The 25976-nt window shown below is 31.4% G+C and overlaps 1 protein-coding gene across 7 annotated transcripts in view; it reads right to left on the reverse strand.

The window, feature by feature from the left end:
• The window catches only part of LOC143071309 (uncharacterized), a 98331-nt gene extending 74071 nt beyond the window's left edge, over positions 1-24260 (reverse strand). For all 7 annotated transcript variants that reach the window (XR_012976860.1, XR_012976858.1, XR_012976859.1 and 4 more), the window contains exons 1-5: positions 24192-24260; positions 23043-23114; positions 9401-9472; positions 6291-6365; positions 5012-5083 (exon numbers count right to left, since the gene is read on the reverse strand). Coding sequence is in view for 4 of the 7 variants with exons in the window: in XM_076245543.1 (XP_076101658.1) it covers positions 5012-5083; positions 6291-6365; positions 9401-9472; positions 23043-23114; positions 24192-24247 (347 nt within the window). In the remaining 3 variants the exon portion in view is untranslated. The remainder of the gene's footprint in view (positions 1-5011; positions 5084-6290; positions 6366-9400; positions 9473-23042; positions 23115-24191) is intronic.
• Between the last annotated feature and the right edge of the window lie 1716 nt (positions 24261-25976).

A 25976-nucleotide genomic window follows, 5' to 3' on the forward strand; every position in this document is an offset into this window, starting at 1 on the left:
TGCAGCGGAATCAAATTCTGCTCCACATGTAGAATCTGTTATGATGCTCATGTAAAAACATATCCGGTGATAAGTTTAATGGTCACATTCGAGGATCAGAGGACGGGACAATGGATACGACAATTGGAAGAGATATTTAGTATTGTTATTATCGTGCAGATGAATACTAATTGGCATATGCATTACTTTGACCAGCAGTAACAATACCCTATAGCTATGAAAAATCGTTCATTTTTTTTTATTTTATAAGTCATATACATCACGGAAGCTGTATATTTCCATATTCTCCCAATACCAACACAGAAGAACCAAATAAACGAAGGCAACATACAAGAATTGAATACTCCTTGTGTTTGTGTGAAGATGTACGAGGATATCATTTGTCTAAGACTAAACAGAGATGTTTGAAGATGTCTAATAATCAGCATTATCGCACGGCGGGTAAATTATCACGTTGTGATTGGTTTAACGCCGTCACGTGGTGACCCCCTATGAGACCGTAGGGGGTTAGTAAATTTCATAGGGGGTTCATGACGACGCGTTAATGGTGACGTCATCTATTAATATTGTTGTGTTTCATTGTTTATTTTTCAACAAAACGCAGCAGAAAAAGTCTAGCGTGCGATAAATTCGTTATACGGTTAACTACTGACCCCCTACGGATCCATAGAGGGTGAATAAAATCCATAGGGGACTCGGCCTCCGGCCTCACCCCCTATGGATTTTACTAACCCTCTATGGGTCCGTAGGGGGTCAGTAGCGAACCATATAACTTATAATATAACGATAAAGCTACCACCAAAAAAGGCAACTAGAAAAAAGTAAAATATCAAACTTTAGGAAAATTAAAAACGGAGAGTCTGTAATGAAATTTATTTTATTGCTAGCTAAACCTCTCACTTGTATTACAGTCGCATCAAATTCTATTATATTGAAAACGATGTGTGAACAAAACAAACAGACATAAAAACTTAAAATGTCAAAAATACGGATGAAGCAGTCAACATTGTGTTATTATCGTAATCACTATAAGTACAGAGCCACGTCATATGTAACAAAGAAACACTAAAAGGTATATAGACAAAGCATATTAGCAAGAATGTAAGGTAAAGATACAAAAATTATAATAGAACAATAACATAATGACGGAATGTTCAGAGCTATGTCATATGTAGCAAAGAAACATAAGTTGTATATAGAAGAAGCATATAATCAAAACGGAAAGACAAGAATACAAAAACTCTTATACAACAATAACACAATGACAGTATGACGATACCACTAAAACAAAAAAGGACAAATTTAGAATGACAATTAAAAAAAAATGATAAGAGAATTCTATAAGTTATAACACGTTATGGAGATGATAAAAAAGTCAGTACACAGAATCTATGCTTCAAGACCACCGTGTATTATTTACGAAGTTGATACGGAATATTTATCGACAAGGTCTTTGTAATTTCCGATAAACTCTTTTGGAAAAAGAACGAGACGTTCTTTGACATACCTCAGCTTCATTAACTGCCAGCTCAACAAGACAACCTCAAATTTTCAACAATATACCCGTTTCTATAAATAATTTCGTGGTCTAAATCGTCACAAGTCGACACAAACAATAAATGATCATGAATTAATAAATCCATGAAGTTATGATATTTTCTAACAGTTAAACTTAATCATTGATTCAATACGGCAAGTTTTACTGTGAAGCGGGAACACTTCAAAAGCACCTGGAAGGGTTTGTTATTTTAAGGGTCTTTGACTTTCATCACACCTTCTTCTTTATTAAAATATTAAATCTGTAAATATTGAAAGAGTCTAAAAATCAATGCTAGAGCAGATCTCTGATTCTGTGTTTCCTCCCCGATCGAGACTGGAACCTTTTCACAAATTTTGTAGGCTCCTTTACAATAGATATTTCTGTAACAATTCCATCTTCATGCCTTATATATCATGTACTGAATTATGACGTTAGATTAGAACTGACGAGGAAAGGGTAACACCCTGCAACCGAAAGCTTTATTATTGTGAAACCTAAGTGGGCGATTGGTCTAGCGTGTCGGATACAGTGCAATTTGGTATCACGAGATCTCAGTCGTATGAGTTGGAATCCTGGCGAGGGAAGAACAAAATATTTGCAAAAGCAAATTTACAGATCTAACATTGTTGATCTGGTGTTTAGACGAATTATATATATATGTATATGTCTGACTATAAGAAGTGGCAACTGCAAACTAATATACCTTTTTCTTTGGATTAATGAATAAGAAATACCAGGCATTATAATAATGATAAACTGCCTAGAATCAACATTACGATGCTAGAGTAGATATGTAGTACTTGAATATACATGAATTGAAATGAAATTAAGTTCACGGTGTTTTTCATCCATTTCTTTACATAAATAAGGCCGTTAGTTTTCTCGTTTGAATTGTTTTACAATGTCTTATCGGGACCTTTTATAGCTGACTATGCGTTATGGGCTTTGATCATTGTTGAAGGCCGTACGGTGACCTATAGTTGTTAATGTCTGTTCCATTTTGGTCTTTTGTGAATAGTTGTCTCATGTCTAAAATATCTCAAAGAAAGGAAATTAAGAATCAGCAGCATGCAGTAAATACTTGCCGTTAACAACCTTCCGTTTAAGGTAGCAAAGTGATTCAAATTAAGTTTACAAGAACATCTAGTAGTTTACATGTACTTAATAAGTTTTTCGTCAAATTAAAACAATGACCAACTATTCATATCTACAGAATTGGTGGAACTTCCACTTGGACTGTGCCGTCATATTCGAATATTATCCTGAGCGATCGCGACGGATAAAATTAACAAACTCCACGGCACAGGCCATGTGTAAATTAACATCAAAACTATGACTTCCATGAACTATTTCGATTCTAATAGGACCAATCATGTCGTTAAAATGTTGGAATTTCTAGTGTGTGGCTATTCTATTTTACTCACTGTTCGATAAATGTAAAAAAATATATAAATCTGTAGCTTTCATGAATCATTTCTAAAACAACCGTAAGAAAAAATGCGATTGATTATTTTAATTCTTAAAACCCCACATTTGCCATATTTAATTCACATGTTATTCTTGTGAGCAACCGTCAAATCACTACTGACATTTTGTTACGAAGGTGCCGCCATGTTAATTTGCTGAAATCAGTAAATAAACTCATCATAGATACCAAGACTAAATTTTGTGTAATAATGCAAAATAAAATAAAAAGCAACACCTATCTCAAAACTCTATTTAAATGGTCAGATTGAAAACAGACAAAAGAGATGATTTCGGCTGCTAAATTATGATTTTTAGACCACGATTTCCAAATCATGAAGTTGAAATCATCAATTTGTAAATTGTTCCGACACCATTGAGAATTGGTTGACCGTTGTGGAATATCCGTTTCACAGATGATATCGGATAAGTTTTTTATGTAGTAATTACGTCCCGTTCCGTTCTTACGATTGTGACCTACCGAGTTAGACTATTTACTGGCTTTATTATAATATTAGCAACGCGACGAATGACGCGTGTTGCGCAGGATCTGCTTATCCTTCTCGGGCACCCGAGATCACCCCAGTTTTAGTGGGTTCCTGTTGCTGTATGTGTTATCCCTATTTGCGACATTTTTATCTAATCGTTGTCTAGATAATGGAACAGGTTTCAATACTGATGCGACTGTCATACAAATGAGAAGTTTTGCGCTTTAAAACCAGGATTAATCCACCATTTTCTACATTTGAAAATGCCTGTACCAAGTCAGGAATATGACAGTTCTTGTCCATTCGTTTTTGATGCGTTTTGTTATTTGATTTTGCCATGTGATTATGGACTTTCCTAATTGATTTTCCTCTGAGTTCAGTATTTTTGTGATTTTACTTTTTAAAAGTTAAACGCAATGGAAATGTGGCGTTTTTATTCGTATAACGTCATGTTTCAAAATGACGTGAATGCGCAAAAGCATTGATGAAACTTCAAATAATTTTGATTTTGTACATTTTACGATTTCCAATGAAATGATTCTTTTTGTTATACCTAAAAATAAGAATAAAGTTGCAGTAGGTTTTTTCAATTGTAATTTTAACACAATGAAATAGACATAGCGTTTGAAAATAGGTTACAATACATGTGGATTTAGGTCGGAGTTATATTCAACAGCCATTATAATGTACATCTTGGAGTCTACGCTAAGTGTAGATATATTGAGACTTCTATTACGGTGTTGTTTACAAAGAAAAAGAGGCACCTCATATTAGAATGCGTTTTCATAGAATTTCTAAATGTGCAATGTAATTTAACGTATTTACTGATTATTTGAAACGAACATTGCACTAAATGTGATGAAATGTAGCTACCTTTTATTTCTATACGTTTTAAGAAAAGGTAATGCATTGGGATTCAAATTAAAATACTCAGTAAAATAACAAAAAAATGCTGAATTCAAAACGGAAAGTGGCTATGATAAAATCTGAACGTATCATCAAACAGGTTGTGATTGTTGTGAAAGAACAGCTTAGTCCTTAGTGTGTTTATATTGCAAACGCAAATGTAAAATCAATCCTAACAAAGACACCCAATTTTAAATGAAAAATGGAATGATAAGACGGGGCTTATCAATCTCCAGGGAAATGAGATCTGACAAGGTTTATACAACTGCATACTAATTATCATTATCTTACCGCAGGTAAATTTTCATAAACTGACCTTATCACAAACTAATACATGAAAACAAAGCAAACGTTTCAAAGTCAATAGACCATAACTAAGGGGGTGGGGTCAAAAAGTCTCCATTGTAATAAGATGTGTCACTACTAATACAACTGCAAATCAAATATCTTTGCCTTACCACTAATAGTTCACCATAAACTAGACCGAATCACAAATTGATACATTGTTGACGCAGCCGCCACCGGAAACAGCATACTTATGTCTCGTTTGTTTTACTCCGTCAACCGAGACAAAAACAATTGTGTGTTGGATTTTTATTTAAAACTCACGTACAGATTATTAAGTCCTGAAATTCCAAGAAACGCCCCATCTTCTATGTGTGATAGTTCGTTGTATCTGAGTAATCTACAAAAAGAAAGTCAAACGTTACGAAATAAAATTAGTTTGATCAAGGAAACAATTAAACTTGTTATCTTTTTAAGAAAGCCTTTGTGATATTTTATAGTTTATACAAATTAAGCTAATAAACCTGTTGTGATATATTGAGCTTTGTTCTTTGTCTGCAAATTTCAGGTCGTTCCTTTGAGATCATCAATAATCTAAACTAAAGACATTTTGATTCTAGGCAGAGGGTTGACGGCAATAAAATTGATGAGACATTGAACAGACGGGTTTGTTTATAAACTAATAAAATATACATGATTTACAACAGTTTTAGATTCCAGGATATTTAGAGCGAGCTACCTACCTTGCTTTAACCTCTTATAATAGTTATCAAATGTACCAGGAGTATAATTTAGTACGCCAGACGTGCGTTTCGTCTACATACGACTCATCAGAGGCGCTCATATCAAAATATTTATAAAGCCAAACAAGTACAAAGTTGAAGTAGTCTGTATATCGATTTGCTTACGATGTTGAATGAAATGCTGTCTCTTTTGAATTACTTCACATATTTTTATTTACCATTTTTTTTTATTTCAAATTATTTAATGACTCATACAATATTCAATAGAATCCACAATGAACTTATATTTTTTTATATGCCTGTTTTATAAGCTTTTGAAATAATTATTGGAACTAGAAAATTCCGCTAAGCATGCATATGTCATATAACTATTTTTTTTTCTATACAAAGAGGTCTACGGAGAGTGGTCTCATTGGCACTCATTCCACATCTAAATAAAAGCAATTCATTAAAAAAAACCAGTCAAATTGAATAAAAAAAACAAAGTGAGGCAAACTGAAACCAGAAACAAAAGTCAGCTTAATTTTTCTCTTGCAGATGAATAGAAAACTGAAAAGTTGATAAAATCCTACACAACGTCAACACATATTCTGTATGACTCAAGATCATGATGTTATTCTAAAACAATTTTAATATGTTGAAACACATTGCATACTTATCATTTGTTTTATATTTGATATAACTGAAAAGAAACCACACATTATTCCTAGTTTAAATGATCGGTTAACTATTCAACTTACCTATTATAACTCCTTCGACAGTAATAACTTACCCTGCCTACTACATTTATGGTAGATTAATGTCGTATCGCCTATCAATTTATATAGAAGTATCAGGAGCAAACACAGGATTAATTATACTCACAAAGAACGAAGGTTTCCTGTCATTCCTACGAACGTTCGATTTGTCATTTTTGTCAATAAGTTGTGATCCAAATCTCTACAGATATCATAAAATGAGTACAAATATTAAAGCATGGCTATCAACGGACACTATGTCCTTAAAAAATAAGTTTTAAGTAAGGTAGTCTAAATTTAGACTGAATATCATGTAATGAAACGGCTACTATACATCCAAGTTAGAACAATATATAATTGTATATGTCAATTGTCATCTTCACTGTTTTATAAACGATTTTAGGAGAACAGTGGTCAATATCAAATCTAATAGCGAATTTTAAAGACTTTAATGCAATTGAACAAGCAATATATATAATAATAGTATTTCCACAAGTTGTCATGAATCTAATATGTAGGACGCAAATCTATGGTGGGTTCAAAATCTATGGCATTTTCCTAATCTATGACAAGTGTGAAGTCATGCCATTCCAAACTTAGACAGATGTTTAACAATCCTAATCTATGGCAATTTTTATGATTTCCTAATCTATGAGGTATTTTTGTTGTTTCTAAATTGTTATGGCAAATGATGTGCAAATGGAAACAATGCAGTCCTAATACGATGACTTGTCTTAAACAAATAGTGGACATGTACGAAAACGGGATGACAAAAAAAGAAGAACCGTAAAAAATGAAACCATACACCTTAAAGCAGACTTCAAAATTGAAATGTGCCCCGTAAAAAAAATCATTTTCGAAGCTGTGCATGGTACCTGTTTAACCCATTCATTAAACCAACTAGTGAATTCCCCGTTTGAATGGTATTACACAGTTATTTTGGGGGTTCATTATAGCTTGCTGTTATATATGAGTTAATGCTCCGTGTTGAAGACCGTACTTTGACCTATAATGTTTTTTTTATTCAAATTGTGACTTGGATGGAAAGTTATCTCATTGGCACTCATACCAAATTAAAAAAAAACTAACGGTTTGAATTTTCATAAAAAAATAATTTCGTCGTTAATGCATTTTGTTTTTATTCATTGACTATTGGTATCCGGTAATTTAATATTTCACTCCAATCAGTGGACAAAAGTGAGTTCCAACTCAATAAATTTCCTATCATTTCATCTAAAATCGATAATTGTCCAAAAAATATTATAAAGTGACAATTGCTTGATATTTATGAAATAGATACTCTAAGATGAAGAAATGTCTGAAGTTTTATTGTTCAATTGGCCATGATTTTTATGAAAGACGTTATGGGCTACTATTGGTTTACTATCATTCAAAAACATGGATAATTTAGTTAAAAAGTGTCCTTTTGTTATATATATTGAAATGTCCTGAAAATGTGTGATCATCTAATGTTAGACATGCATTGTTTATTTCATTATCTACAGATTTCAACAATATTTGTCCTTAGCTTCAGTAATCGACTTTGTTGTCGTCTTATCAAAATAGAACAGACATGTATTATCTATCGTAGTGTGTCGTTCATTTAATTATGTAGTAGGCATATGTTCAAATTGATTAAAGGTACATGTAATAATATTTTAATGATTAAAAAACCAAACACGAAATCGTATGAGACGTATCTTATCTTAACATCAGAAACACGATACTATCCACTTTTGTTGGTGATCGTGTGTAATTTTTATCAAAGAAAAGTGTTTCTATTTAAACTTAACTGTTCGGTTAAGTATTCAGACTAAAGACTTACAATGGTTGTGAATTTTGAGAATGACGGTTATCATACATAGCTGAAGCTCGCATTACACTGGTTTCTTAGCCTGATATTTACGATACACGAAAAATTTATTGTATATTGATATTACTTAGTATTACTGTACTGTCAGGATATCTCAGAATCGGAATATCAATTTTGTATATATATTAAGATGAACTTTTCTGAAATTTTTGAACTGGCTGTTCAGTAATGATAGAAGGTTACCTATGAAGAATGTCAGATACGATTAAATTGTGTTCAATTTGCTTGTAGAAAATTAGACATTCAGAAATAGACTCTACTCTTAATATGTGCCTAAATTGGCAGAAGTTATAAACTTCAGAAAATAAATTTTTGTAAACATTGTATAGAAACATTGTTTAGTTAAACAACCCGTACATTGCAGATTAACCAGGTAAAAAAAAAAACTCGTATTAATAATTGATGTTACACTGTTGACTTTCGGTGTGCAAAATATGCAATAAAACAAACATGAATTAATGACAGTAGATCGAAACTGAAATACACATAGTTAATTATCCAGCATTTGATGTCTTATACTGAGACGAGAAAAGTCTTTAATTCTTCATCTCATTTAAGTCAATAGCTGTTGCTGCATCTTAGTCGCATAATAAAGCAACTAATCAGAATTTATATGTGATTAGTAAATACTTCAATATGACGTGTATGTCGACTGAAACTAATAGCTCCGCACCGTGATGCGACACAATTATGTACGAATGTATAATGTCAGTAATGGCGGTATGCTATGCAGACATGAATGGTAAATTGAAAAATGAGGTGTGTAATTTAAATAATTGAAAATGCTGCAAGAGGGTAACTTTCAGTAACCACAGGCTGTAGTTTCACACTTTAATCATAAATAATAACATTACATATATGTATTATTTTGATTGGTTAACAGCAAGCTCGCGTCATAATAGCATCAACCTTCATGTCCATTTTACATCGGCACGAGCTTCCACAATAAAGTGCACAGGTAAATAAAGTAAAAACTTGATTGAAATCGTGTTGTCATGATCCTATCAAAAATGTAGTTATAAGTATTGAATGCTTCTTTTGGTAAATTTATTTTGTTGTAAAAATATTGACCGTGCGAACAATTTTAAAATAAAGAGGCCGCGCATTTTAAAAATTGTACTTCGGTCAACACTTTGAAACATTAATTAAATTTACCAAAAAGAGAAGCTTTCAATTTTTAAATAAACCCTACATTACAGTAAATTTTAAGAATATGAAAACTATCATTTTTATCTATTTTACGTGTATAGTAAATATACATTGCATACAACGTTTTTTGCAAACAGTTTAATTAGATATATATCACACTAGCATTCAGTTTTTAATATGTAGTTACATGTAATATGCTTTAAACATTTACTTACAGAGTGATAAGTCCTGCCAGATTCATAAATGCTCCAGTTTCAATCTCAGAGATTTTGTTGTTAGATAAGTATCTAAAATATGCAAAATGTTTACACATTAATGCTACTGTTTAAAATACACTACATGACAAATTGGTGTGTTCTGTCATAAAATTATCAAGAGATCCGTTAAACAGGGCAAAATAACATATATAGATTTGAAGTAGCGGAAAACAATAAAAAACAAAACCTTAAGAAGAACAGAAAAAGAAAAACGCAGATACAAAGAAGAAATGGATACTATATCGCTTTCTTGGAACTGTAATATTGTATTTTGTATGTAAACAACTACAATTTAGACGTCTGTTGATATTTTTTTTTTTAGTATACTACCATTGTTTTTCCCCTATAAGTCTTTCTTATATATCCACTTTTCACAAAAATGTACAAATTAATCTTTGTTACAATCAAAGAAGTACTTTGCATCAATAGAAGAAGGTCAAAAGAAACCAGAAGGACATAAACACTTATTTATCAAAAATAAACCGACGACTTAAACAAAACAACAAAACAGACAAACAATAGTACACAAAATCACAACATACAACTTAAAAAAATAATGGGTACAACAATAGAATGACGTGATAACAGTGTGGTGTTGATAAAAATTTGTCAAATTTTAACGTAAAACAGTACGCTTTCATACGTAAACATTTGTTATAGATGCATTCATTTACATTAGTAAACTGTTGGATTTCAATTAAAGATGGATCATATTGTTGTATATGAACATTTAGAAAATAAAATAAACTAAAGCAACTTGAAGCACAGTTTATCGCAATTCAAATCTGTTACGTCGATTAAGAAGACAAGGAAACAAATACAAACTGAGGGTAGGATAACACATGAACTCTGTATAAGAGCGAGACCATGTGCATTGATAGGGAAAAAGTCTTCTATATAAAAAAAGAAGATGAGGTGTGAATACCAACGAAACAACAGTCCACAAGAGACCAAAGTGACACAGAGATTGACAACTATAGGTCACCGTACGGTCCCCAGCAATGAGCAAAGCCCATACCGCATAGCCAGATATAAAAGGCCCCGAAATGACAATGTATTTCAATTCAACCGAGAATATTAACGGCCTTATTTATGTAAAAAAATTAACGAAAAAAAATATGTAACACATAAACAAACGACAACCACTGAATTAAAGTCTCTTATGCATACCTCACCCACCATACGATTCCCTCCTCAGTAGGCATGTCATTATTTGGAATAGGGCATACTCGGTTAAATAACTGATAAGGTGTAAACAAATATATAAAGTTCAACTCTAGGATACAATAGACTTTTTTTCTGTTATCCCTTATAAATATATCAATATATTAGTCAAGTTTAAGGGAAGACACATCATTGTTAGATGTTTTCACTATCAAAAGAACAGTGCATGGCAATATTTTAGCAGTCAATTGATCTAAATATTAATGCATTTATCCCTTTTAGAAAATATGTAACTACTCCCTTCCTCTGGGTGATGACATTTGATTCCCAAAATGTATATATCTAGATTAATGAGTGAATTTCACATTAAAAATGAGTCGTATGGCATATTAAATTTGAACACACAAACAAAGAATAACCCACTTTAGTGTGTTCAGTAAAATCGGATACATACACTGCAAATATTTTCCAAAAATACTAGTTTTGCAGTGTATAAGTCAAATTATGCATGATACGAGTAGGATTTTCTTGTCGTATAACACATCTCGAGATGCCAAGATGGCAAAAAGAGAGATATCACTATGGTCGTTTTTTTTTATTTAGTCAATCCTGACACCTATTGAAGAAAATCTTAAAATATGTATATACAGTTTTAGTTCTACCCTTTATTACTTTACACTATCTTTTTATAAGATGTCAATGAAATAGTTTTACCATCATTTCTGTAAGTAAAGCTCATCTATGTTATATTCAATTTCAGAGTTTTCAATATTTTGTAAATTTTCTATATATCTTGACGTATATTGTGTTTTTTTTAAATGTATTTATAATTTTTTTCATATATTTTTTTTTAGCATAGTCAGTATCATGAAGAATGTAATAATTAATCTTCCAAAGGTTCCAGTTTTCTTCATAAATCTCGGAAATAAAGAATAGAGTTTAGACGAGATTTTAAAAAGTTAACCTTTTCATATTGGGATACAATACTCTAAATGGATACACTAGATTTAAGTCTTTTATAATATTTCGCAAACTAGATTTCCTGTTAGCTGGCTTATAAGGTGTGTGCTGATTTGATTGGATTAAAAAATAGGAGACGCTAACCCTGTCAACGCAACCCAACCCGATCCGTTAGGAGTTCAGTAATCTCAATTTTTGTATATAACATTAATTTGTAGGTTCTGAATTGATATTTGAGATTATACCTTCGGTAAATGATTGATATTGTAATTCATGTTGGTACCTCACTACACAAGACCTAAACAATTGGACGAATCCCGACTGAAGATACATTCTAATTCTAAAATTTATGATTCGACGCCTTGTAATGTTTAAAATGAAAACTCTTTATTCGTGTAGGCTCGGGGTCTTAACGGACTCCGTTACAGCAGAGCTTGTAAACGTTCCGACGATAAGGGAATTCTCCACAAGCTGTTGACTTGGGCATTTTTTCTGGATTAAAATTAGAAACGTAAACGGAGAAAGATAGTTAATCTAGAAGTTTTTTTATCTTCTTTATGATTATTATAAATACCTGTAATGGAAAGCAATTCATGAATTGATGTTTTATTTTTTTTGTATTACAGATCTGAATTTTAGGTTGCACTTTGTAAATACAGCCTCGTTTTGGGAGATTTAGAATATTCACAGATAATTTATTCTGTTGCCATACTGGTTCCAAGTTCTGATCTGTAACTTGAAACTCACAGAGACATAACTTAGGAATGTTACCAGTAAATGTACATGTGAATATTTTTTATTTTGAAATCTTTGGTAACCCTATACTCGAGGCAGTGGTAGTTAAGAAATTTAGTGGTACTTAAAGCCCTGAAAATTTCTGGGCATATAAAATAAACGTTGGAAATATGCTGCACAACCCTATATTTTGACCTTTGATAAAAATAGAAGGGCATATGAACTTTCCATTGTAGGATAAGAGTTTTTTCCAAACTTCATAGTAAAGGTGGTACAGTTTTAGCCGAAAAGGGAGTTCCTATGGGAAAATGCATTGTTAATATTTACAGAAATGCAACCTGTAAAGTATCTTAAAATCTGAAGAGTCAGTTGTAATTTAGTTTATTTAGTGTGCAAATAAAATTTAAGGTAAAGTAAATGTATTTATAGAATTTAAAAAATAAAAACATTTTAGAGAAGTTTTATTTAAATATAAGATACAATGTAAATGGAGGAAAACGTGAAAGAAATTACATCAAAAAGGATTTTTTATTTTGTTCTTTTGGATTATATTTAAATAAAGGCAACAGTAGTATACCGCTGTTCAAATAAACATGTCATAAAAAGCATTTTATGACCAGCTTTTTTTGATTATGTACTTCAGATTATAAAGGTTGCCAAATAAGAAAGTTCAGTTGTATTTTCAGCTACTTAATGTGTATGAGTGCATATCAAATTTAAGGTACAGTTATTGCATTTTGAGAATTTACACAACGAAAACAATTTGAAGGAATTACAGTGCGTAAAGTCCTGGAAGATTGGCAAATGCTCCAATTTCAAGCTCCGATATATCGTTGTCAAATAGGTATCTAAAATTGTTTCACACGGTTATGTTATAGTATGATAAAAGTTATGAACACCATACCGTTGTATTTTGTAAATTAAGGTAAACTTTGGTTTGCTTGCTATACTTTAAATACTCATTTAACTTGTAACATTGATCTTTATCCTAATGCAACAGTAATTTTAAAATGTTCAAATGTCGTAATCGATTATGAACAGACAAATACGTTTGTATCAATGTCATGAATATCTCCGAAGGTTGGAAAAAACTTAGCACGATGATTCCCCAATCCAACAGTAAACATTTATTCTCAATTCTTTGTGTATTCGTGTTCAAGTTTTACAATGTTCATTCTTAAAAAATGATATTTGTGAAATTTGTTACAAGTGGTATAAAAACCAATTCATGATTTTTTAAATCTTATATAACAGATTGAAAAAAGTAAAATCACATAAGTATTTAACAAAGAAGCACAAAAATGCATATATCAAATTTACCACCTCATTCATTGCTTTCTTATTTTTGAATTTTATTTATATATGTTAAATCCAAATATAAACGATTGAAAAATTTAAATACGGGTACCGAGTGCTTAGATTTACATTGACTGTATCGTAGAATCGCGCGTTTGACGAAATCAGAAATCAGAAATCTGTTGTACTTTTATTCATGTATTTTGTATGTGTGCAAATATAATTTTAGATAAAGGATTTGCATTTTAAGAATTACCAAAAAAAAAAACAATAAAGAGGAATGTTATTTAAATAACAGAGAAAAACTTAGCATCATTGCGGAAGGATTGCGTTAACACCTTCTTTAAAAAAAATGTTTTATTATAATTTTGTGTTACCTTTGTGCTAAGTATAAAAAAGAAGATGTGGTATGATTGTCAATGAGACAACTCTCCACCAGAGACCAAAATGACACAGAAATTAACAACTATAGGTATTTCTCAGTGTCTGTCGTGTCACTATCATTGACGATATTACATATCTTTTATCAATGATTTGTTTTTTTTTTTATTTCAATCGTTCATTTTCAATCAAGTGTTTAGAATAGAAACTGAACATATATATACCAAAATTATGTAATGTCTGTTCGATGATATTTATTCACCTATCTGCTGATATGAGATGCATAAAAAGATGATTGCAGGTGTATCTATTTAAGGCGAAATGACAAATAATTGAATTAATTTCATCACCATGCTTTCATGCAAGGTATAAAAAGACCATATATGACAAATTTCAATAACAACAAACAAATAATTATGGCAGACAATAAACAAGAACCTCTTGGTTACTAGATAACTCGAAATATAATTATTTATTTCATATAGGTTTGACGTTCAAATCTATATAAGGTAGTATATTAAATATATTAACCTTTTTCAAACTCAAAAGCAGATACCAACAATGATATATAATGCATTTGCAATGTAACATTTTAATGATAAGCTAACTTACAGGTAGCGAAGTGCTGGAAGATTGACAAATGCCCTAATTTCAATCTTCGTGATTTTATTGTCAGATAGGTATCTAAAATGCAAATTGTTTTACATGGTAATGCTATAGTTTGATAAAAATCATTGACACTATATATCACTGCATTAAATTTGAAAGTAAAATATGTTTAAAATTATTTTCATCATCTACCCACTACACATCTGTCTATACAATGATGCAACAGTAATTATAAGATGTTGAAATCTCTTATATCTATTAAGAAAAGACAAAGCAATTTCGGTTAATGCGTGACTTGACATTATCTCTGAAAGTGAAATAAATAAAAATTGCACGATGTATCCCCCACCCGACACACATATATTCCCACTTCCCTATCAATTGTGTATTCGCGTTCAAGTTTCAAAATATTTATTATTAACAAGATTATAATTTTGATAAGACATTTATTGAAATATTACATTTACCTGCAGTTTCAACGACATTTAGTACGTATTCAGTGAGATTGAACCTTACACTGATTAACTCTATTTTCGATAAACGAGCTTCTTTAGCACAAAAATTTCATTCTGGTTTCTGTAATTTTGATTAGAAGTTGTGAATTTTTATACATATTTAGTTTATATGCAGTAGTAGAGTGGGCTATACTTTGGTTTTGGATATAATGTTATACATAAATAATATACTCGCAGTTGTAGTCATACTATTAAAGGTTCCATTCTGAATCTCTGTCAGCGAATTATTTTGCATATACCTAAGATAATTTACATGTATTTACTATAAACTATAATCGTCAAGTATGATTATTACTTATACAAATGTATCTGTTTGTATATGTAAATCATATAAGCCGATAACAGTTCATTCTGTTAAATATTGTAAAGAAGGTTTTTTTAGAATGAACTGTAAGAGGCATATATCTTGCGCTATAAAACCAGGTTTAATACACCAATTTCTACATTTGAAAATGCCTGTACCAAGTTAGGTATATGACAGTTCTTGTCCATTCGTTTTTAATGTGTATTGTCATTTGATTTTTGACTTTCCGATTGGATTTTCCTCTGAGTTCAGTATTTTTGGGATTTTACTTTTTGCTTGAAACATTGTTAACTGTTTATATGCATGACACTGTATACTCACAGTGTCAGAAAAGATGTCATACCAATCAAGGTTTCATCTTTTTTTTTTATTTATGAGGGTATTACAAAACTTTTATCATCAAACCGTATACTTTTATTCTTAGTCAGTAGTTCTAAGCATTCATTTTTATTGTTAATGAGTTGTTAACGAAGTCTTTGTAATTTCCGATAAACTCTTTTGGAAACAGAACGAGACGTTCTTTGATATACCTTTGTTTCGTTCACTGTCTACTTAACAAGACAACCTCAAATTTTCAACAATGTACCCGTTTCTATCAATAATTATTTCTTGATCTAAATCGTCACAAGTCGACACAAACAATAAATGATCATTAATTAATAAATCCATGAGGTTATGATATTTTCTAATAGTTAAACTTAATCATTGATTAAATACGGCAAGTTTTACTTCAAAAGCATCTGGAAGGGTTTGTTATTTTAAGGGTCTTTGACTTTCATCACACCTTCTTTATTAATGTATTAATTCTGTAAATATTGAAAGGGCCTAAAAATCAATGCTAGAACAGATCTCTGCTTCTGTATTTCCTCCCCGATCGAGAATGGAACCTTTTCACCAATTTTGTAGGCTCCTTTACAATAGATATTTCAGTAACAATTCCATCTTCATGCCTTATATATCATGTGCTGCATTATGACGTTAGATTAGAACTGACAAGGGAAAGGGTAACACCCTGCAACCGAAAGCTTTATTATTGTGAAACCTAGGTGGGCGAGTGGTCTAGCGTGTCGGATACAGTGCGATTTGGTATCACGAGATCTCAGTCGTATGAGTTGAAATCCTGGCGAGGGAAGAACGACAAATTGGCGAAAGCAATTTTACATATCTTACATTGTTGGGCTGATGTTTAGACGAATTATATATATTTATGTATAATTAGTTTTCAAAAGTACGAGGATTATAATTTTATACGCCAGACGGGCGTTTCGTCTACATAAGACTCATCAGTCTGACTATGAGAAGTGGCAACTGCAAACTAATATATCTTTTTCTCTGGATTTATGAATAAGAAATACCAGGCATTATAATAATGATAAACTGCCTAGAATCAACATTACGATGCTAGAGTAGATATGTAGTACTTGCATATACATGAATTGAAATGAAATTAAGTTCATTTTTTTACAAAAATAAGGCCGTTAGGGTTCTCGTTTGAATTGTTTTAAATTGTCTTATCGGGCCTTTTATAGCTGACTATGCAGTATGGGCTTTTCTCATTGTTGAAGGCCGTACGGTGACCTATAGTTGTTAATGTCTATTTCATTTTGGTCTTTTGTAAATAGTTGTCTCCTTGGCAATCATACCAGATCTTCTTTTTTATATCAGTTACATTAGGGGTTGTCGAAATAAGTCAATTGTTTTCGTTTTTCTTATTTTTCTTTGAATAAAAACGTTATGTTTAGCAACAAAAGGGTATAGTTATGGACAGTAATGTATATTTAACTTTGGATGACATTTGTGGGATTGTAGTTTTGATGGGATGATAAAGTTTGATTGATCCACTATTCAGCACTTTTGTTTAAATGTTTTTTATATAACAAGAGGCTCTCAAGAGCCTGAATCGCTCACCTTAATTTTTTTGGTTAAATCTCTCATCAATGATTATTTTGGCTTTTCAATTTATTTAAATGTTCTTTGAATCGTCCTATTTTCTTCAAAAGCAAAAAAAAATCATTTTCTCCTATGTTCTATTTTAGCCATAGAAGCTATGTTTCTGACATACAAGGAAATGAAATATAAAATTGATACTAGATACTCTGAAACTCATTTAGCCTAAGTTTGGCTGAAATTGATACAGCAGTTTCAAAGGAGAAGATTTTTTAAAGTAAGTCAACATGATGAACAAATTGTGAAAAAAGTCTTTAAAGGGCAATAACTCCTTAAGGGGTCAATTGACAATTTTGGTCAAATTGACTTATTTGTAGATCATACTTTGCTTAACATTTTTGCTATGAACAGTTTATCTGTATCTATAATAATATTCAAGATAATAACCAAAAACTGCAAAATTTCTTTAAAATCATCAATTCAGGGGCATTATACCTGAAAAACCAGTTACCCAATTCGGCTGAAAATTTCAGGACAGGTAGACCTTGACCTAATAAATACTTTAACTTCTTGTCTTATTTGCTCTAAATGCTGGAGTTTTTGAGATATAAGCCAAAAACTGTATTTTACCCTGTGTTCTATTTTTAGCCATGACGGCCATGTTTTTTGACGAAATAAAAAATAAAGCACAAACTTTATTTTATACACCCTACTGATCATTCAGTTGAAGTTTGGTTGAATTTGGTTTAGTAGTTTTAGAGGAGAAGATTTTTTAAAGTTAGCAAATATGATGAATAAATTGTGAAAAATTGTCATTAAAGGACAATAACCCCTTAAGGGGTCAATTGACAATTTTGGTCATATAAACTTATTTGTAGATCTTACTTTGCTGATCATTTTTGCTGTTTACAGTTTATCTTTATCTATAATAATATTCAAGATATGACCAAAAACTGCAAAATTTCCTTAAAATTACCAATTAAGTGGCAGCAACCCAACAATGGTTTGTTTGATTCATCTGAAAATTTCTGGGCTGATAGATCTTGACCTAATGAACATTTTTACCCCATGTCAGATTTGCTCTAAATGCTTTCGTTTTTGAGATATAAGCCAAAAACTGCATTTGACCCCTATGTTCTATTTTAAGTAACGGCGGCCATGTTTTTTGACGGATCAAAAATCGAAGCACTCACTTTCTGCAGGATAATCTAAGGAACAATCATACTAAGTTTCATCCAAATCCATTCAGTAGTTTCAGAGGAGAAGATGTTTGAAAAATTGTTAACGACGACAGACGACGACGACGTCGACGACGACGACGACGACGGACGCCAAGTGATGAGAAAAGCTCACATGGCCTTTTAGGCCAGGTGAGCTAATAATATATATTCTATCCTAGAGCATGCAGTAAATACTTCCCGTTAACAACGTTAACCTTCCGTTTAAGGTAGCAAAGTGATTCAAATTAAGTTTATAAGAACATCTAGTAGTTTACATGTACTTAATAAGTTTTCGTCAAATCAAAACAATGACCAACTATTCATATCTAATAAAGATATTGATTTATTTACATTAACTACGTACAAGTATTTCGAACGTAATACAGTGTTCTACCTTGCACACATTTATCAATATAATTAAACATTATTCAATCGTCTTTGGACGAAACATGTATATATTTATCAAAATTACCAGGGTTATAAATTAATATGCCAGACGAGTGTTTCGTGACCGTCTGCATAAGACTCGTCAGTGACACGAATATCAAAGTAGTTATAAACCATATAAGTACAAAGTTGAAGAGCATTGAAAATTCAAAAATCCTAAAAGTTGTGCCAAATACGGCTAAGCTAATCGATTCCTGGCATAAGAAAATACTTAGTTTTTCAAAAAATTCAAAGTTTTGTATCAGGAAATTATAACTTTATTCTGGTCAAAAAGCAAAAGGAAAAAATAGGGAAAACAAATGTGTTTGCACAATATTAACTTGAATATCTAGGAAAGGGCGATGTGGATAATTCATAGCAAAAACGTCGTGAACTCAATTCCATTTCAATTTCCTTTTAAATTTGAGGCAACTTTCGTTTCGTTTTCACAATTGTCGATGAGCTTGGTGTATTAAAAATCATAACAAAGAAATAATTCAACGCAATATCACAATAGTTTAATTTTCATTACAGCAATTTATGAGAATATTGTACTATATATCAAGTACTTTTATTTATTCGCCTTTAAGCGTTCACGGTGAAGGTTTAAAAAAGCTCTGAATATAGCAATATTAAATATATACTTACAGAGATTGAAGCCCAGTAAGATGACTAAACGTACCAATTTCTATGTTTTTCAATAAATTGTTTCTCAAGTTCCTAAAGTATATCATGCTTATATTAGAACTCTCTAATGCGATTCGTGAAAATGTTCTTAACATTGTGAGTGTCTTTTTTGCGATTTGTTATTGTCTATATCAATTATCCAATTCTTAAAGATTCTGAATTGTGTGATTGAGTTGCCTGATATATATTTTAAATATCTTACTAATTGTTTTGAGTAAGACCTAATACTGTCAGTTGTCAATTGTTCCGATTAAGATCTTAGAATTAAAGATATTTAAGACATACATTCTGCATCTGTGTGTACCTGTTCAAAGTCAGCAGTCTTTATTTCAGTGCTTATCGTTTCCATTTGAATTTGTGAACATGCTACATATATCATGTCGGGACTTTTAAGGTTAACTTTACGGAATAGATGTTTCTAATTGGCGGAGGCCATACATTGCCTCATTGATAATTGCATCCGCGTCACAATTTTGTGATATCAGCATCATTGGTAAACATGCTACATCTCCTTATCGTTATATAAACACCACAAATAATACTTCGTCTGCACTTTAAATCTGGTCACATTTTGTATAGCAAATTGCATTGTTATTTGTAAACGCATGGTAACACACAAAGTGGTACTGCAATAAAAGCCTCTAAATATATCAGGATTAAACAATAAGATTAACTATACTCACAAGGAATGAAGATTTCCTGCCAAATCAGCGAATGTATTATTGTTTATCTCTGTCAATGAATTGTGTTCCAAATACCTATGGATTGATTAAATAACGGACAATATTGAAACATTAAAAAAAATAATTATAAAAACATAAAGCTTCGTTTTTAATTGTATACGATTGATTGTAGCGTAATACGTATTAACATTTTGTCTACCACTACAATGACAAAACGTTTAAGTCTGAAAATTCACCAGTTGTCATTTATTGTTCTCTTTTTAATAACACTGTTTTAGAATGATATTTAAACAAAACTCGATACGAGATTCCATTGAATTGATTATACTGACAAAAACATATCTACTATACCAACAAACAAATTCAAAAGGACCGAAAAACAACTATCAAATTCCTGACTTGGTGCATGTTTTTCGGAAGATCATGGTTTTTATTTTACAGCTTAACTTTTCGTTGTTATCAGATCTTAACAACATAAAAAAAACATTTAAATGGTAAACGTGACATTAACATGGATCTTGCAGCCAAAATTGTTTGACCAGACATAACAAATATGCAATTTACTGAAGTCTTTTAAGGTATGTGGGTCGCTTTTTTATATTTTTTTAAAAAGTAAACTCATCATAGATACCAGGACTAAATTATGCCACACGTGTTACAACATGTTGGATTGCCTATCATGATATCCTTTATGAAGGGTTGCTGCTTACAATAATGTTATTGAACAAAGAGTTCCAAGTGAAAAATTTGCAAGATTTCGTTCGGAAACCTTATGGACGCCATCACGAGTTCGTTGACCGTTATTGAATGTCTGTTTGACATATGACGATAGTTATGTAACAATTTAAGGTTAAAAATGAAAAAGACAAACAAACAACAGCACACATGAAACAACATAGAAAACCAAAGAATAAACAACACGAACCCCACCAAAAAACTAAGGGTGATCTCAGGTGCTCCGGAAGAGTAAGCAGATCATGATCCACGTGTGGCACCCGTCGTGTTGCTTATGTGATAACAAATCCGGTAAATAGTCTAATTCGGTAGGTCACATTCATGAAAGGGAAGGGGATTGTAGTTACCACGTAAGGAACATATCCGATATCATTTGTGAAACGGTTATTCCATAACTGTCAACCAACTCGTGATGGCGTCCGTAAAATTTACGAAGGGATGATTTCAACTTCACCATTTGGAACTCTTGGTTTAATAGCTTCCTTGTGAGCAGCAACCCTTTATCAAGAAAATCATGATAGGAAATGCAAGCACGGAAATATCGTATCAATTGGAAGATATATACCCCGTGTGCAGGTGCTGCTGAAATGTTGCTACTTAGAAATGGACAGCTCACAATTGGAAAGCTGAATCATCCCTTTAGTCGTAAAGTTTTGTTTTCAACCGACCCTCATTGTCAATTTCTAGATGTAAGTCAAGAAATGAGGCCGACTTAACTGTATCTGTAGTATCCTTTATCTCTTGCTCGATGCAATATGACAATGGTTGTCCATTCGTTTGATGTGTTCTATCATTGATTTTGCTATTTCATTAGGGACTTTCCGTTTTGAATTGTCCTCGAAGTTCAATATTTTTGTGATCTTACTTTTTATCCGGGTTTCAAATTTAAACGCAATGGAAATTTTGGCGTTTTCATTCGTATGACGTCATGTTTCAAAATGACGTGAATGCGCAAAAGCATTGATGAAACTTCAAATAATTTAGATTTTGTACATTTTTACGATTTCCAATGAAATAATTCTTTTTGTTATGCCTAAAAATAAGAATAAAGTTGCAGTAGGTTTTTTTCAATTGTAATTTTAACGCAATGAAATAGACATAGCGTTTGCAAATAGGTTACAATACATGTGGATTTAGGTCGGAGTTATATTCAACAGCCATTATAATGTACATCTTTGAGTCTACGCTAAGTGTAGATATATCGAGATTTCTATTACGGTGTGGTTTACAAAGTAAAAGAGGCACCTCATATTAGAATGCGTTTTCATAAAATTTCTAAATGTGCAATATAATTTAATGTATTTGCTGATTATTTAAAACGAACATTGCACTTAATGTGATGAAATGTAGCTACCTTTTATTTCTATACGTTTTAAGAACAGGTAATGCATTGGGATTCCAATAAAAATACTCAGTAAAATCACCAAAAATGTTAAAGTCAAAACGGAAAGTGGCTATGATAAAATCTGAACGTATCATCAAACAGGTTGTGATTGTTTACAAAGAACAGCTTAGTCCTTAGTGTGCTTATATTGCAAACCCAAATGTAAAATCAATCATAACAAAGCCACCGAATTTTAAATGAAAAAATGGAATGATAAGACGGGGCTTATCAATCTCCAGGAAAATGAGATCTGACAATGTTTATTCAACTGCATACCAATTATCATTAACTTACCGCAGGTAAATTTTCATAAACTGACCTTATCACAAACTAATACATGGAAACTAAGCAAACGTTTCAAAGTCAATAGACAATAACTGAGGGGGTGGGGCCAAATAGTCTCCATGGTAATGAGATGTATTACTACTAATACAATCTCAAATCAAATATCTTTGACTTACCACTAATAGTCTACCATAACCTAGACCAAATCACAAATCAATACATTGTTGACGCAGCCGCCGCCGAAAACAGCATACATACGTCTCGTTTATTTACTCCGTCAACCGAGACAAAAAAAATGTGTTTTGGATTTTTATTTAAAACTCACGTACAGATTATTAAGTCCTGACATTCTAAGAAACGCCCCATCTTCTATGTGTGATATTTCGTTGAAGCTGAGTGATCTACAAAACAAAAGTCAAACATTACGAAATCAAATTAGTTTGATCAAGAAAATAATTAAACTTGTTATCTTTTAAAGAAAGCCTTTGTTATATTTTATAGTTAATAAGAATTAAGCTAATAAACCTCTTGTGATATATTGAGTTTTGTTCTTTGGTCTGCAAATTTCAGGTCGTTCCTTTGAGATCAACAATAATCTAAATTAAAGACACTTTGATTCAAGGCAGCGGATTGACGGCCATAAAATTGATGAGACATTGAATAGACGGGTTTGTTTATAAACTAATAAAATATACATTATTTACAACAGTTTTAAATTCCAGGATATTCAGAGCGTGTTACCTACCTGTTGTTAAAGACCTTGCTTTAACCTCTTATAAATCTGAATATCGATTTGCTTTCGATGTTGAATGAACTGCTGTCTCTTTTGAATTACTTCACATACTTTTATTTCCCATTTTTTTACCAAATTATTTAATTACTCATACAATATTCAATAGTTTCCACAAGGAACTTATATTTTATTTTTATATTCCTTTTTTATAAGCTTTTGAAATAATTATTGGAACTAGCCAATTCCGCCAAGCATGAATATGTAATATAACTATTTTGTTTCTATGCAAAAAGGTCTACAGAGAGTTGTCTCATTGACACTAATTCCACATCTAAATAAAAGCAATTCATTAAAAAAACAAGTCAAATTGAATAAAAAAATAAAAAGTGAGGCAAATTGAAACCAGAAACAAAAGTCAGCTTCATTTTTATCTTGCAGATTAAGGAAAAACCGAAAAGTTGATAAAATCCTACACAACGTCAACAAATATTCTGTTTGACTCAAGATCATGATGTTATTCTAAAACAATTTAAATATGTTGAAACACATTGCATGCTTATCTTTTGTTTTATATTTGATATAGCTAAAAAAACACACATTATTCCAAGTTAAAATGATCGGTTGACTATTCAACTTGCCTATTATAACTGCTTTCATATTTAATAACTTACCCTGCCTACTACATTTATGGTAGATTAATGTCGTATCGCCGATCACATTATATAACAGGATTAATTATACTCACAAAGTACGAAGGTTTCCTGTCATTCCTACGAACGTTCGATTTGTCATTTCTGTCATTAAGTTGTGATCCAAATATCTACAGATATCATTAAATGAGTACAAATATTAAAGCATGGCTATCAACGGACACTATTTTCTAAAAAAAAATAAGCTTTTTGTACGGTAGTCTAAATTTAAAACTCAATATCATTTAATGAAACGGCTACTATACATCCAAGTAAGATCAATATATAATTGTATTATGCCAATTGTCATATTCACTGTTTTGTAAACGATTTTAGGAGAACAGTGGTCAATATCAAATCTAATAGTGAATCTTAAAGACTTTTATGCACTTGAACAAGCAACATATATAAGAAAAGTATTTCCACAAGTTGTCGTGAATCTAATATGTAGGACGCAAATCTATGGTGGGTTCAAAATCTATGGCATATTCCTGATCTATGACAAGTATGAAGTCATGCCATCCCAAACTTAACCAGATTTTTTACAATCCTAATCTATGGCAAGATTTCCTAATCTATGAGGTATTTTGTTGTTTCCAGATCTATGGCAAATGATGTGCAAATGGAAACAATGCAGTACTAATACGACCACTGACTTGTCTTAAACAAATAGTGGACATGTACGACAACGGGATGACAACAAAAAAAAAGAATCGTAAATAATGAAACCATACACCTTAAAACAGACTTCATATTGAAATGTGACCCCGTAAAAATAATCATTTTCGAAGCGGTGTATGGTACCTGTTTATCCCATTCATAAAACCAGCTAATTTCTTCCCCGTTTGAATGGTTTTACACAGTTATTTTTGGGGTCCATTATAGCTTGCTGTTATATATGAGTCAATGCTCCGTGTTGAAGACCGTACTTTGACCTATAATGTTTTATTTATTCAAATTGTGACTTGGATACAGAGTTGTCTCATTGACACTCATACCAAATCAAATAAAAACTAACAGTTTGAATTTTCATAAAAAAATAATTTCGTCGTTCATACATTTTTTTTTAATTTAAAAATGAATGACAATTTGGTATCCGGTAATTTAATCTAGTGGACAAAAGTGAGTTCCCACTCAATAAATGTCCTATAATTTCATCTAAAATCGATAATTTTCAAAAAAAATAATACCAAGTGACATTTGCTTGATATTTATGAAATAATGTCTGAAGTTTTATTGTTCGTTTGGCCATAATTTTTATGAAAGACGTTTCCATTTTCTAACTGCTTAAACGCAAGTATAAATGTTTACGATTTTAATTAGGTTAGAATACGTAGCAATCATTTCTAGAAATATTTTTTCTTTGTGTAGAACTCGCATGGAAATTAAATTGAGTCTGAATTATATAATTGCAAAATACACAATTAAACTTTTAACATTTCTAAATCTGCTCTAGATTTGGAGAAATAAAAATCTGCCATAGATTTGATTTGTTTGTCGTTTAAGATGTCATATTTGCCATAGATTAGGGATCTGCCATAAATTTGAAGTCCGCCATATATTTCTCTCACAATATTTAACCTTTATCTCTCTCTCCTAATCAGTATAAAATCATCTTAAATGGCTTGGCATTATTCTAAAACTATGAGTAGTTACCAAAAAATTTCAGATGTAATCAACCAATTTTGTAGAAAAACAAATAAAGTTTTCTTTTCATTTTACGCATTGTAATTGTCACTTTGGCATAAAAATATCATTCATATGAGTTTATTGCTTTAAATAATTATATTCTTGTTGTAAACTAAAATTACATTCCAAAAATGATTTGTAAATATGTTCAT

Source organism: Mytilus galloprovincialis, chromosome 4 (genome assembly GCF_965363235.1).
Source record: "Mytilus galloprovincialis chromosome 4, xbMytGall1.hap1.1, whole genome shotgun sequence".
NCBI lineage: Eukaryota > Metazoa > Mollusca > Bivalvia > Mytilida > Mytilidae > Mytilus > Mytilus galloprovincialis.